This window comes from Molossus molossus, unplaced genomic scaffold, assembly GCF_014108415.1.
Source record: "Molossus molossus isolate mMolMol1 unplaced genomic scaffold, mMolMol1.p scaffold_m16_p_3, whole genome shotgun sequence".
NCBI lineage: Eukaryota > Metazoa > Chordata > Mammalia > Chiroptera > Molossidae > Molossus > Molossus molossus.
In genome coordinates, this window is record NW_023425366.1 from 53,617,597 (window position 1) to 53,632,341 (window position 14,745).

A 14,745-nucleotide genomic window follows, 5' to 3' on the forward strand; every position below is an offset into this window, starting at 1 on the left:
GCTCTTTTATACTTTTGACTAATTTCTGTATGTCCGTGTATGTCAGAATGTAGATCACAAACTGTTTTAAGGACAGAGACATAGCATTTCTTTGGTAGTCTCCACAATGGTAGATGTCATTTTTAATGTTCGTTAAATTTTTTAAAACAATTCTTATTTTTAAAAATTTCTCACAAATAAGAAAGTGCTCTAGAATGGAAGTGATAAAAAAAGAAATCACTGTACTTGAAACAGTCATCCTAGGAGTGGTTGATTAGATGTGGCCCATACTGTGAAAGAAAAATATAAAAGAGATCATAGAGATTACAGTTGGTAAAGAGCAAAAACCCCTGGAAAGGAAGAAACCTGTGGTGCCAATAATCTCCAAAATATTTTCTCATTAAGAAAACACAAGAAAAGAGCCCCACAAGGTTAAGGATTGTTCTGTAAGCAGGGAACAAGCCTGGAAGGCAGGATTTCTGTATACAACATTTTGTTGATGCTTTGCACCTAACTGCCAAAGTCAGCAAAAGAAGCAATGAGGATTTTTTCAAATATATTTTTATGACTGTTTTTAGGCCTGGTGGGGGGGATCTCACACTTTGGAAAGAAAAGGAGGAGCAGCCTGCTTGGGGCCCAGCCCAGCAGGGCTATCTCTGCAAGGAGCTTCGACTCCCATCCCCAGGTCCGCCATGAGGAGCGAGTCTCCACAAACCCCTGGGAAGGAAGGAGCCAACAGTCTTTCCTCCGCTGACAAAGCAAGGGCTCAGATCAAGTCAGAAAACCACAGCAGCCGGTGGAGAAACCCAAAGTGGAGAGGAATTTGAGACAGAACGCCAGCAAAAGCGAGTCCTGCAACTAATTTTTGAGCAAATGCCCTGCTTCATAAAAAAGCAGTCAGCACCGCCTCAAGGAGAACCCCACGCGTGGAGTGTAAACGGGGGAGGACGGCACTGCTTGGGCTCTTCGGCAGTTAAAATGTAGCCACTCTTTTTTTTTTTTTCTTGAAAAAACTACTAGAGAGTAAATTCCTATTTTTACATTTTTGAAGATATGAGTATACACAATACACAGCTTTTGTTTTTCAGTGGCTAATTAGTGTCTTTGAAACTTAAATGTGTATCTTCTATCTATCGTTAATGATACTGGTTTTTGAAATTTCAGACCAAAAATCCTGAAACACAATCTACTTTTGCTTATTCCTAAACGACTGATCCCTAAGCCATTCAGTTCCCTCCTCTGCTCTCCAGCTGCCTACAATGCACTTGGACCTACAGCGGTGGCAACCCAACTGTATTTCAGCCCCTTCCTTTGGCTGTGACCATGGCTCCCACGGGATTATTTCTACACAGAATCTACTTTTCACCTTCCTTCCTTCTCCAGAGCAGCTATCCAAACTAATGTTCCTCTCACCTTGAAATGTTGGCTCCAATGAATCCTAAGGGGAATGTTCAATATAAGAAATGGATTCATCCTAAGTGTGACCTTTAAAATGGAATGCAAAACAAGCGAAGAAAGCCAGCCCAAACCACTGGAAAGCTTCTTGCAATTTAGTCAATAAATATGCTCAGTTCAATATGTACCTTTCATTAATTATAAACTCACGGAGAGGCCACATCTTATAGAAGGTGTGAAAATAAGGATTATGTCATGCTTCTCATGCTAAAAATGTCATAATGTCACAAATATGGTATTATATTATAGCACACATGCAATAAGCAATATAATAAAACACTGAAGGTCTTGATAAGCATAGGGATTGAGAAGGATTGTTGCCTTAGACTCTGGGATTGTGGAGTCAATGGCCAGTGGCAGAGAATGCAAGTGCAAGACTGTTCTGGGACCTTTAAAATGTATTGGTCATTATTATTTTTAATAAAAGAACAAACAAATCTGTATGCATTACTACCTATTAATAAATTTTAAAGGGATCCAATATGCTTTCAGCATGAACATTAATGTAGAAAAATTAGAGGTGAAATGAACTGACTTCCAGCTAGGAAAAAAGATGGTCTCATAGTTTTTTTGTTGTTGTTGTTGTTTTTTATTATTTTTTCTTCTTTACTGATTTTAGAGAGAGAGAAAAGGAGAGGGAGAGAGAGAAAGAAACATCGATGAGAGAGAACATCAACTGGCCGCCTTCTGCATGCCCCCCACCAGGGATCGGGCCCACAACCTGGGCATGTGCCCTGACCGGGAATCAAACTGGTGACCTCTTGGTGCATGGGTCAGTGCTCAACCACTGAGCAACACTGGTCGAGCTGGTCTCATAATTTTGAACCATGTGTTGTTACTTCCCCCAATGGTAGATGGTAAATAAAGGAGAAATTGCAAAGAGAAAGACAGTGTGGACACACTATACAATTTATTCACTTAATAAGTCTTCTTTAGTTTTGTCAGAAATCCATTTAAGTGCTTGAAAAACCTAGTGAGACTGGTGTGCCAGCAATCAAATTGCTTTGTTTTAGGCACAGAATTTCTATAATATTTTAATAAGTCTGCCAATTGCATAAGTACATCTAAAACCATGAAGTTCTCCAGTACCAGTTTTTAAGGGAATTCCATATATAAGGGAGAAGGGGACATAAGATTTAGAGAAATTAGTTAAGACTCTTTATTGCTCTGTTTAAGATATTAACCTGCATATAATTTTGTGAAAGCTCAGATAATCAATGTTAAAAGTTTAGGCTCTGTAATAAATGGCTCTATTGGTTCCAGTAAAAATGTGCTATTGCACAGGTCCAGTCACTGTTCCTCAGTGGACTACTGACCCTCAGAGCAGGACATGTCTCCACTGTGCAGGGCTGGCCCGAGCACTGCAGATGTCTTTCCCTCAAATGACTTCACCCTCAAGACGCTGTCACAACCAAAACCATGTCTGCACATTTCCCGGTACTGCTGTGGACCCGCCCCAGTCCCAGAGGGACTGTGGGTCTACTGCTCTGTGGACTCCATGGGCATTCTGGCCACAGGCCAACTCTTCCCAGCTCTCTGTAAATGTACCCCAATGCCAACAGAAAGGGTGGTTCCATCAAAGGCTGTCACCAGCCCTGATGAAAGTTCTGAAAGCAAAGAATTACACCACCATCAACTTTCCTTGTAACAAGAACTCTTCGAGATCAACTGGTCTACTCTTTCCTACATACTTCTTAAATCTGTCCTTTCATGTCCATCGCCTTTCTCTCTGCCTTTGTTCAGGCCCTCCTTACCCTCCTATCCCTTCTGACTGCCGCCACCTCCTAAAAAGGCAGCCCGTCTCCAACCATCCTCCACACTAATGCTAAAAGGAAAATCTGATCCCACTTGAAACCTTTCAGGATGTCCCCAGCGCCTTCAGAGCACCTTCTAACTCCTTTCTGAGCCAGCTCTTAGTCGCGTTCTCCAGCCGCGGGTCTCACCATTCCCCACCTTGCTCTCTGGGTGCCAGCCCTGCTGAATCTCCTACCTGACTGCTCTCTGCTCTGCCCTTTTCACGTTCATCTCTCACAGCTGAGAACGGTGCCCAATCTCTTTCCCACCTGCACACCGTTTATCTGACCATCTCACCTCCAGACTTGAACTCGCAGAAAGGCTCCCCAGAACCCCAGGCTCTGATAGGCGCTCCTACCATGTGCACACAGCACCCTGGGCTGCATCCAAACACTCTTCCACCACATCATAATAATGCATTCACTTGTCTGCCTCACTAGACTACGAGTTTCCTAAGGACTGGAACTCTGTCCTATTTATCTTTCTGCAATGAGAGACTGTGTGAATGAATGAAAATTGGCCAACTTGCCTTCTATACCTAATGAACCTGAGGCTGTGCATGTTAGAACTGTTTTAGCATGTCAAAGAACTGGGCAGCCCAAAGAGCCAAAAGCAGGTCATCAGGTTTGGCAGAGTATGGGAAACTCAATGCCTACAGGCCACTGGGAACTGAGTGAGCGGAGTGCCTCAACCTGACCCCAAGCTATAGATCTGAGAAGGGATTACCCAGGAAACGGTGAGCATAGGCCAAGAGATGACCATGCACACTGTGTGGCCAGATCCTTCACTGCTATCCTCAGAGTAAGAGAATATAGCTGGTAACGATTTACTACAGAAGCTAAGACTTTAGAAAAGTTCTATTCAGGAAAAGCATGGGTTCTATGAACAGAAGTGTAGAAAGCCAAAAGCAGACAAGGGGATGAGGTAAAAGAAAAGGATGACAAGTGAAAGCACAACTGATTAGGGTTGACCTCAACAGGTACTGACCTCAAGATCTGGGTTTGAATTCTGGCTCCTCCATTTGTTAGATGAGTAGTTCTCTTCATCCATTCAGGCTGCTATAACAAAATACCGCAGACTGGGTGGCATATAGACAATAGCAGTTTAGTTCTCATAGTTCTGGAGGCTGAGAAGTCTAAGACCAAGACCAGCCTGATTGTCTCTTGGTGAGGACCCTCTTCCTGGTTCATTGCCAGTGCCTTCTCCCTGTGTCCTCACCTGGAAAGGGCTGAGCTGGGGATCCTTCTGGGGTCTCTCTTATAAAAGCACTAATCTCATTCATGAGGGCTCTACCTTCTGACGCCATCGCATTGGGTATTCGTATTCTAACGTGAATTTGGGGTGAACAACATTCAGACTGTAGCAATGGCTGTGGGAAAATCACTTAACCTCCTTAATTTTTTTTTTTTTTTTATCCTCACCCGAGGCTATTTTTCCATTTTTTGTACAGATAGAGAGGGAGGGAGAGAGAGGAAGGGAGAGGAGAAACATCGACGTGAAGGGACACATCGACCAACCAGGGCCGGGGACAAACTGCAACCGAAGTACGTGCCCTTAGCGGGAACCGAACCCGGGTCTCTCCGGACCGCAGGCCGACGCTCTAACCGCTGAGCCAAACTGGCCAGGGCTTAACCTCCTTAATTTTGATTTCTTCATTTATAAAATGGGGATAAAGAAACCTATTCCACAAGGTTACATTGAGCTTTAATGCTAAAACATGACCAGCAATGAGAAAGTCCAGGAAAAGCACCAGAACAGGACCCGGGCATGGAGTAACCTTTAAGTAACGGGTAGCTATTATTATTACTAACCAGCTTAGGAGAAAAGTGAACTGACTGAGGCAAACAAAGAATGGCAAAGAAACTGAAAACAAAGTCAGTAATCTACATTGGAGATAGTGAAGAGCAGAATTAAAACTGCGGAAATGTCCCACTGGCAATGCAGAGGAGCTGGACCCAGAAGACTGAGAAAAAGGAGAAAACACTGAAATGAGAGAAATGCCAAGTCAGCAATTCAAGCTACTAATTAAAGACATTTTTGAGAAATAAATCAAGCAGAACAAAAGCAATAAGCTAAAATATGTACAAGGAAAACTTCCTGGAGTGAAAACTAATCTCAGCATGCAGATCAAAGGACTCACTATATTTCAGGCAAAATTAATTTTAAAATATTTTAAAGACCCACACATAGATATAATTCAGCAAGAAATCTAAACTATGGAGATAATTAAAAAACAACAAGCCCCCCAAATAGGTTTCAATGACCAGTTTAACCAGAGAGATCTTTCAAACAACCTGTAAACTGTTCCAGAGCATAGAAAAAATGGAAAAAACATCCAAACTATTTCATTAAATGAATATAACCAAGACAACAAACTCTGACAGAGAGGGAAAAAAAGCCACTAACCCTACTTTTCACTTCTGAATTGATACAAAAATCCTAAATAAACCTCTAGCAAATTAAATTCAGCAAAATAATAAAAATGCATATACATTATGTTGGATTTAGCCCAACAAAGCAAACATGGCCCAAGACTAATATATCCATTAATATATCATAGTGTCAGAATATGAGACAACCTTATTATAAGGTAATCCCCATTTTCTTAGTGAAAAGCTCCAAAATTTATTTCTGCTGACTTGAATAAATATAATATGGATGTGCATGAAATAGTCAACTATCTATTTAAAGTAGTTCTGTAGCCCTGGCCAGTTTGGCTCAGCAGTTAGAGTGTTGGCCCACGAACCAATGAGTCATGAGTTAGAGTCCAGTCAAGGGCATGTACCTCAGTTGCAATTCGTCCTCGGCCCTGGTTGGGGTTGTACGGGAGGCAACCACTCAATGTGTCCCTTTCACATCAATGTTTCTCTCTCTCCCTCCCACTCTATCTGAACAAAAGTAGAAAAATATTCTTGGGTGAGGATAAAAATAAATAAATAGTTATGTATACACATTTGAAATCATATAATTAAAGATCTTAAAATATTGCTTTCCACACTTTCACATATCACAAAAAAATTTTATTCCACCTCTTCCGGTGCCTGCTTGATATCAATATCTGTCACCATAGAAACCACTCTGGGATATTTACAGTTTCCCAGAGCTACCATCTTCTCTTCTGTCTCAGCACCTTTCAGTCTGTATATGATACATTAAGACATACATACTTTTGTTTCAGGAAATCATTTATCTTTAAATTGTACCATTGTGATCTCTACAATAAAGGTGGTTTTATAAACTTATCACTTCCAATTCTTATAATTGTGAGATCATTTCCCAGGAATAATTACTAAATCAGTATAAATCTCTTGGCCTTTTGTTATAGATTCTTTTAGTGAGTGACCTCTCTAAACATTCAATACCAACAATGATCAAAGTGCTTTACCAGGCTGTTCAACATAAAGTCAATTGAGAAACTCTCAGAATATGAGAGATCTTATAAGGACGCGTGTATAAGATATCTCCTTCCTTTCTGAAGAGCAAATTTTTGGGGAAAAGCAAATGTTATAGCAACCCTTTCCATAATAAGGCATACTTAGAAAATTATAGTACATGCATAGCAGTAAAGCAGCTGAACAAGGCTGCTGAGGGGCCTATCCCTGGCCCGCCCAGGCTCCTGTATGGATCGGTATGGCAGCACACCCTGCGGGAAGCTCTGCTGTATCAGGAGGTCCAATAAGAACAGCCACACCATCATTTGCCTCACCCCAGAGGCAGGAGATTAGTGGGGCCAGGAAGGCTGATGCCTGGCTCTGCCTGGCTGTGTGGTCTTGGGCAAGTTAGCCTCTTTGGGCTTCGGTTCTCACATCTGCAAGAGAATTATTGTGAGGATTGACTGAATGAATTCATGTAAAGCACTTAGAACTATGTCCTGCAAATAGTAAGTCCACAGTAAATGCTACATTCAATAATCATGTCTGATGAAAGCATAACAAAGCAACCCTTAAAAACAAAAAAAACTATGAGTACAATAACCAGATGAACTCCTCGACATGCCATTTCACACCCTTACCCAGTCACTTTACAGTAAAACGCACTAGGTTACAAACTCTGGGAGTTGCCAGCTAAATTATCAGGTTGTAGCCAAGGAACACTAGGTATCTGAGAAAGCCTCCCTCATGAAAGGCAGACCAAAACAAAGACACAAACAACCTTAGAAGAGAGACAATGTTGAGAGTATAAGCAAACCTAAAAATATATGTATGTATACACACACCACATATATATGGTATGTGTATGTGTGTGTGTGTGTATATATATATATATATAATAGTTAAGAGCATAGGCTTTGGAGAAATAAATTATTAATTATATCCATAAAGTAAAAACATTCACAAAAAAAGAATTTTCAGAAAACAAGAAAGAGTTCTTGATAATTAAAAACTATGGTAGTTACAATGAATTCAATAGAATGGTTACAAAATAGTAAGAAAAAAATTTCCCAAGTAGAAGAAAAAAAATACAGGAGAGTTAAAAAAAAAGGAAAGAGAAAATTAGAGGATTAATCCAATATCCAAATAACAGGAGTTTTGTGAAGGCAGACTAAGAGAAAGGCGGGGTGGAGGGCCAAACAATTCTGAAATAAATAATACAAGAAAATTTCCCATAAAAAACAATCTGCATTTTCAGATAGAAAGTACTTTCTGAGTATTCTGCATAACGAATACACCAAGATCTATACCCAAGTACATCCCTGGGGAAATTATAGAAAACTATGTCTAATGAGGAGGGGTAGGAATCACATATATAACAGGTTAGAAGTCAGAATGACATCGCCATAACAAAAACTATTTTCAAAAAATTTCTTCTTCCTTCTTCTTCTTGTTTTTTTCCTATAACCAAAATGTATATAACTTTTATTGTCAGAAAATTTTAATATAAAAATATCTATACTTGGAGGCTCTAGCCTCGATTTAAATGGCTCCATTTCTTACCTGTCTTCATAACATCACAATCTGTCTCTTTGCATTGATATAGAGACCTCTGTGGTCAGCAGAAGTCCTACTGACAGAGCCTGGGCTGTAGAGATTGCTGAGAACAAGCCAGTCCAAGGATTCAGTGCCCAGCTGCCCTGTGCATGAGTGATGTCCACTCATACTCAAAAAGTGCTTGTTTTCAAGCATACTACCAGAATATTTTAATATTTGAAGAAAGATGGGGAAGCCCATATTTCTTTTTCCTTAGACACATCTTTCTATCCATCATGATCATGTCTTCACTCTTGCAGTTAACATTTATTTTAACAAGGAACTGCTAAATGCTCCACTTTGTCTTCACTCCATTTATCAAATACCATGTCCTAAGCTTTGCCAAGAGATGATTTTCCTACTGACAGGCTTACCTGTGGAGAAGATGAACACTGTGTTATTCCAGAGCCCACGGCTTTTTAAGGCTGCGGTGACATTTCCCACTGCTTCATCCATAAGGGACACCATTCCTGCATAATGTTGCCTGTTCCTATCTTGGATAAAGTCATATGGCTTCAGGTATTCCTCAGGGACCTGAAGGGGCTCATGGACAGACTGGAGAGCAAGGTAGAGAAATAGAGGCTGGGAAGAGAATTTGTGCAAATTAGTCAAGAGGGCATGAAAGCGTTAAATACACAGAAGTCTAGATTTAACAGTTAATAAAAGTACTATCAAGACAACCCACAGAAGGGGTTGAAAGTACTTGTAAATCATACATGTACCTGATAAGGGACTTGCATCGAGAATATATAAAGAACTCTTACAACTCAATAATAAAAGACAATTTACCCAATTACAAAATGGGCAAATAATTTGATTAGACATTTCTCTAAAGAATATATACAAATGGCCAATAAGCAATTGAAAAGATGCTCAACATCATTAGTCGTTAAGGGAACACAAATCAAAACCATTTTGAGATTCCACTTCACACCCACTGAGAGTTTATAATACAAACACCAGAAAATAAAAAGCGTGGGTGAGAATGTAGAGAAGAAATTACAACATTTATTCATTGCTGGTGGGAATGTAAAAATGGAGTTTAAAAATCAATTTGGCAGTCTTGAAATTGTTAAACATAGAGTGACCATGTGACCCAGCATTTCCATTCCTAGAAAATAAAAGCTTATGTCCACACAAAAACCTGAACATGAATGTTCATAGGGGTAGTATTTTTGGAAACAACCCAAATTTCCACCAGTTAATGAACAAGTAAACAAAATGTGGTATATTTTCAGCAATATACAGCAACAGAAGGAATATTATCAGGCGTAAAAAGGAAGGACATACTAACACATGCTACAACATAGATGAACCTTGAAAACCTCATGCTAAGCGAAAGAAGCCAGTCACAAAAGACCACATAAAGTATGATTCCATTCATATGAAATGTCCAGCGAGGCTAATAAATCTCTGGATACAAAAAGCACATTGCCTGGAACTGTAGGGAGTTGGGAGAGGAACGGTGAGTGACCGCTAATAGGCACAAAGTTTCTTTTTGTGGTGATAAAAATGTTTTAAACTTAGACTGTGAAGGTTGCATAACTCTGAATTTACTTTTGAATTGTATACTTTAAATGGCTGAATTTTATGGTATGTGAATTATGTCTCAATAAAGATGTTAAAAATGTAACAAAAGACAAAAAATTAAAAATAAAAGCTTGAGTTCTAAAATGGCCTAGAAGGCTTTGATCCACAAATAACAATAGTATCAATCATAACAACCATATATTAAATGTCTATATATTAGATACTATAGAGATTTATATATTCCATCTCATTTAAAACTCAGAACCACCCTATGTTACATTCATTTTATGATAAGTTAACGGAGGCTTACAAAGGTTACATGACTGCCCAAGTTCATATTAACTACAGAGCAATTTCCTATTGGAAACCCCACTATTAGAGTGTGGATATGTACCAATAGATGCTTTAACTGAAAAATAATTTCACACCTTTTAGGAGAGGGTTAGGAATTTTTGATGTTTTTATGCGAAAACAAGTGAATACCTTGCCTTGTTAGTCTTTGATCCAGGACCAAACATAAGGCCAATTTAATTCCTGGAAACTAAGGAGTGTGATACATTAGTTCTATTTTACACCAGTTTATAGCATCTAACATTAGTGGTATTCCGTCAGCCTCTCCTTTTAATGAGCCTTTCTGAAGGCACTCTCTTCTTTGTGCTTCTACAAAATTCTTTAATGAGTTGAAAACTCTCAAAAAGACAACTAGTTCAACCCAAGAATAAATATATAATTCTGTGAAAGTATTTGAGGAACTTAAATCTCATAAACCAATGGGAAAAAGTTAGAAAGCAGACTGGGGGTGGGTGTCTCATATTTCATTCTTCATTGTTGATACATTGTTTTAAATGATCTATTCTATATCCCTTTGATAGAGCCAGGAGCATACAAGTATAGAAAGCAAATAGACACCCAAAGGTTATTTGTAGTTAAGACCTTTGGCAGTTAGAAACACCTTTTTTAACGCCCTGGCCGGTTTGGCTCAGCGGTTGGAGCCTCGGCCTGTGGACCAGAGAGTCCCGGGTTCGGTTCCCACTAGGGGCATATACAAGAAAGGAAAAAGGAAAGGAAAGGACCTCCGGTTTATGCTGAACCCTGATCTCTCTCAGGTCCAGATCCTGCTCTGACCAACCCAGAGAGCTGCCGCCTTCGCACAACCCCAGCCGTACCCTCTCAGGTCTTAGGACTAGATCATGGAACCCTAGATGTGAAGCATGACCAAATGTTTCATGTGGCATTACTATTTAATGTTATTAGCATATGAATAAGATGCTAGGGGTTCATTTCCTTTTCTCTTTATGACTGTTTTTATACTCTAAATATCCTCACTGTGCTAAGAAACTAATCTCAGTGAAAAAGAAAGTCTTTTTTTCATTTTTTTAGTATATTTTCCTAATTTAAAGGATCAATTTTAAAAAACAAAGCATATTATATGTTTTTAAATTGTTATTCTATCTTTGACTTCCAAAATAAGACATTCTTTTCCAAATCGTGACAGGGAAAGTAAGGGTTTACCACAAGAAAGCTGCATTTGCTTTAAGAAGCTTTTAGTAGATTAGATATGTGAGAAAACATTTATTTGTTTGCTGCAAAGTGTTGAGGGGGCTATTTTTAACCAAAAGATATTTTATGAGTATGTTACTTTCACATTGTAGTGTTAGCACAACGGGAATTATCCCGTAGAAAAGGAGAAAGGACGTCGCTTCCCAACACACACAGTGGTTATTAGCAGGGTGTCCCCGAGTCCAGCATCAGCTGTACTCTTGTTACAAAACAGCTCCATATGCTTTTTGCCCCTTGAGTGCTCTTTAAAATAGGGACATTTTTAGCTTGTGGATTTGTGTAAATTTCTTTAATGATTTACATCCGAGAACAAGTCGCCTATGCTACAACCTATATACAGCGCTTGAGAAATTAGCACAGAATAAGACTCAGGGTCGGGGGAGGTAGAAGAAAGTACAGGGGGAATAAATGGAGATGGAAGGAGACTTGACTTGGGGTGGTGAACAGTGTACAGATGATGTATTATAAAACTGCACCCCTGAAACCTATATGACTTTACTAAGCAATGTCACCCCAATAAATTCAATTTAAAAACGACCAAAACAGAGGAAGAAAAAGATTCAACACTGGGATAAAATGCAGCTCCTGAAACTGGGGGTGATACCTCATTTTACTGGGACCTGAACATGTAAACATCTGCATTTACTGTTTTAAAGGAACTTTCTGGGGTATCACTCAGCTACTGACTCATTCATTTATTTATGTCTATGCTTGAAACTTTACTTTGAGGATGTTGGGAATGCTGGATACTGCTTCAGAGTATTTCAGACATGGTAGAAAATGACCACCCGCTCATCTGTCAGTCCCGCCAGGTTATCTCTGAGCAGCACCAAGCGGACAGCACTGGTGTGGATGGCCTGTGAGCTCTGGGCCTACAGTTTCCCTCAGTCCCATGCTTTCCACACTGCACCAGTGCAGGCAGCCCACCCACACAGACTATTTCATCCCAGCTGCTTTCTCTTATCTGCTTCAAGTTATGCACACTGGGAGAGAATATTCTATTGTTCCTTGATGGGAACTAATTTTTATGGGCAGCATATTATAGTTACATGATTATATTGTGACCCTGGACAAGGCAGTTGGCTTCTGCTTCTAATCTGTGTTTGAGGAGGGTCTACAGTGACTGCATACCAGAATCACTGGTGGGAGGTGGGGGAGGAGGGGTGATTAAATACCAATGACAGGGCCCCACCCAGACTGATAAACCACAATATTGGGAATTGGTATTTCTTACAAGTTTTCCAGATGATCCCAATATACGGTCAGGATGAATCATACACTGGGGCTCATAATCTCTGCTTGTCGATATTAACTGTGAACAGGGACTGCACTGAGCTCTGGAGTCAAACAGTGTGGGTTTAAAATATGATTCTGACTCCCAATAGCTGTGACCTTGAACAAGTCAGTTTGCTTATCTCTAAAATGGTGCATACCTCAAAGGGCAGGACAAGGACCCGGTTCTGTTAAGACCTTAGCCTGTTCTTTGGGTTTTTAGCTGTATTCAAAATGCCAAACATGTAGAAGAATACTGAGAACTTAAGCCAATTATCTAGCAGTTATCTTTCCAACTGTCTGAATATTGGTATAACTCTAGATTTAAAAAGCTGTGCATGTCTAAGCCCTGGCTGGGTAGCTCAGTTGGTTAGAGTGTCAGCCCGATGTGCCAAGGTTTTGGGTTTGATCCCTGGTCAGGGCATAGACAAGAAGTGACCAATGAATGCATAAATAAGTGGACTGACAAGTTGATTTTTTTTCTCTCTCTCAAAATCAATAAAAAAATAAAATTTTAAAAATAATAAAATAAAATCTGCATATTTGAGAGAATATTCCAGTTTCTTCCATGTTCCTCTGCAAGCATGGCTGAGCCGAGATATCAGTATGTCACAATAATAAAAAGTGGGGCAAAGCTGAGGACAGACACCAGGGAAGACTCCCAGTCCTGAGTCAGAGGCGGCAAGGAGAACTATAAAGACACCATGTCAAAAATGGAGGCAGCAGCCAGGTACCATGTCTAACAGGTACACAAACTGGAATCCAAATCGTGATCTGCATTGAGGACCTTCAGTAATTGTCAAGGAGGCAAAGTGCAGGATATGGGAAGAACCAACAACACTGCACATTCTGTAATTAGCTCTGTCAGGGTCCTATTGAAGGACTAATTTCATGGGTATGTTAATGCAGTTCTTAATGAAGACATATTTTGAGCTTGATATCTGACAACACAATATTTGATCCGATTTTAAAGGCATATATAAGCTAAATCCAGAGAATTCAGCTTAAACTTTAGCTCATGAGGTTAACTCTAGGTTAACAAAAAAATGTTTAAGGCTATTCAAACTCTTCTAGTTTTACCTATGGGTAAGTCAATAGATTCCAGCATATGACATACACTATGGCTTCGGGATGATAAATGTGAAGAACAGGCGCATCAGTATGCCACGTTTACGGACTGGAAGACTCAATATTCCTAAGACAAGCATTCTTCCCAAGACCTATAGGGTCAACAAAATCTAAATCCAAGCAGGCATTTTTTCTTCTTTTTTTTTTTTTTGGTAGAAGTTGAGTGGCTGATTTTAAAATTAGGGGACGCAAACTAGAATAACAAATGATCTTGGGGGTGGGAGAGGAATACAAAGTTAGAGGACTTGCCCTGATCCTAAAGTTTATTGATCTCTTAACAGAAAGTTTTCCATAATAAAACCTCATCTTGTACATAAGTCTATCATTTTTTTTAAATGCCCATTTACTAATTACTTATAGCACATACACATAATACACCAAATAATAAAACTGTATTTCTACTAAAACACTATGGACACAGTATTTCTCAAAGTGCAATCTAGGGACCACTTTCATCAGAATCACCCTTGAGGAGTTTCTTTAAAATGCTGACATATGGGTTTCACAACGACATAAGTGATCAGACTCTTAGAGGTGGGTTCCAGAAATTTCTATTTTTAACCAGCTTCCCAGGCTGATACTGCTGTAGTCTAAAATTTGAAAATTATTCCTCTAGAATGTATTAGATTTTCCCCTACACGACAGTGGCCTTTTCCTACATTTATCTGAGGAGATGCTCTCTTAGCACAATCTTGATATCAATAAAGAGGTAAGACTTACCTTCTCAGGTGGATGGTTAGTTATGAGGGCTGTCGCCCTTTGGGTAAATATGTTTGTGGAATACATATTTTTATATCCTGTTGCAACTTCTTCACCATCTCGAAAATCAAGAGCACATCGTGTGGCATTGAGAGCGTTGATAAATGTACAGCGCTCGTGGGAATAGTAGTCTTCACTACCCAGGAGGTATCCTACAACAAGAATGGGAGATGAAAGTAGCAAGCATGGCATAAAACTTGTTAAACAAACTAATGTTTCAGCATTTAATTGCCTAATGCAATTGATTACCCATGAGAAGGCTAACTGGATGACAAGGTTAATCAGAGCACCATTTCTTAAT

The 14,745-nt window shown here is 39.6% G+C and overlaps 1 protein-coding gene across 1 annotated transcript in view; it reads right to left on the bottom strand.

Moving 5' to 3' along the window:
• The window catches only part of ARSB (arylsulfatase B), a 146,622-nt gene that overhangs the window by 98,747 nt on the left and 33,130 nt on the right, over positions 1–14,745 (bottom strand). The window contains exons 4-5 of the mRNA XM_036279204.1: positions 14,406–14,596; positions 8,570–8,777 (exon numbers count right to left, since the gene is read on the bottom strand). Of these exons, the coding sequence (XP_036135097.1) occupies positions 8,570–8,777; positions 14,406–14,596 (399 nt within the window). The remainder of the gene's footprint in view (positions 1–8,569; positions 8,778–14,405; positions 14,597–14,745) is intronic.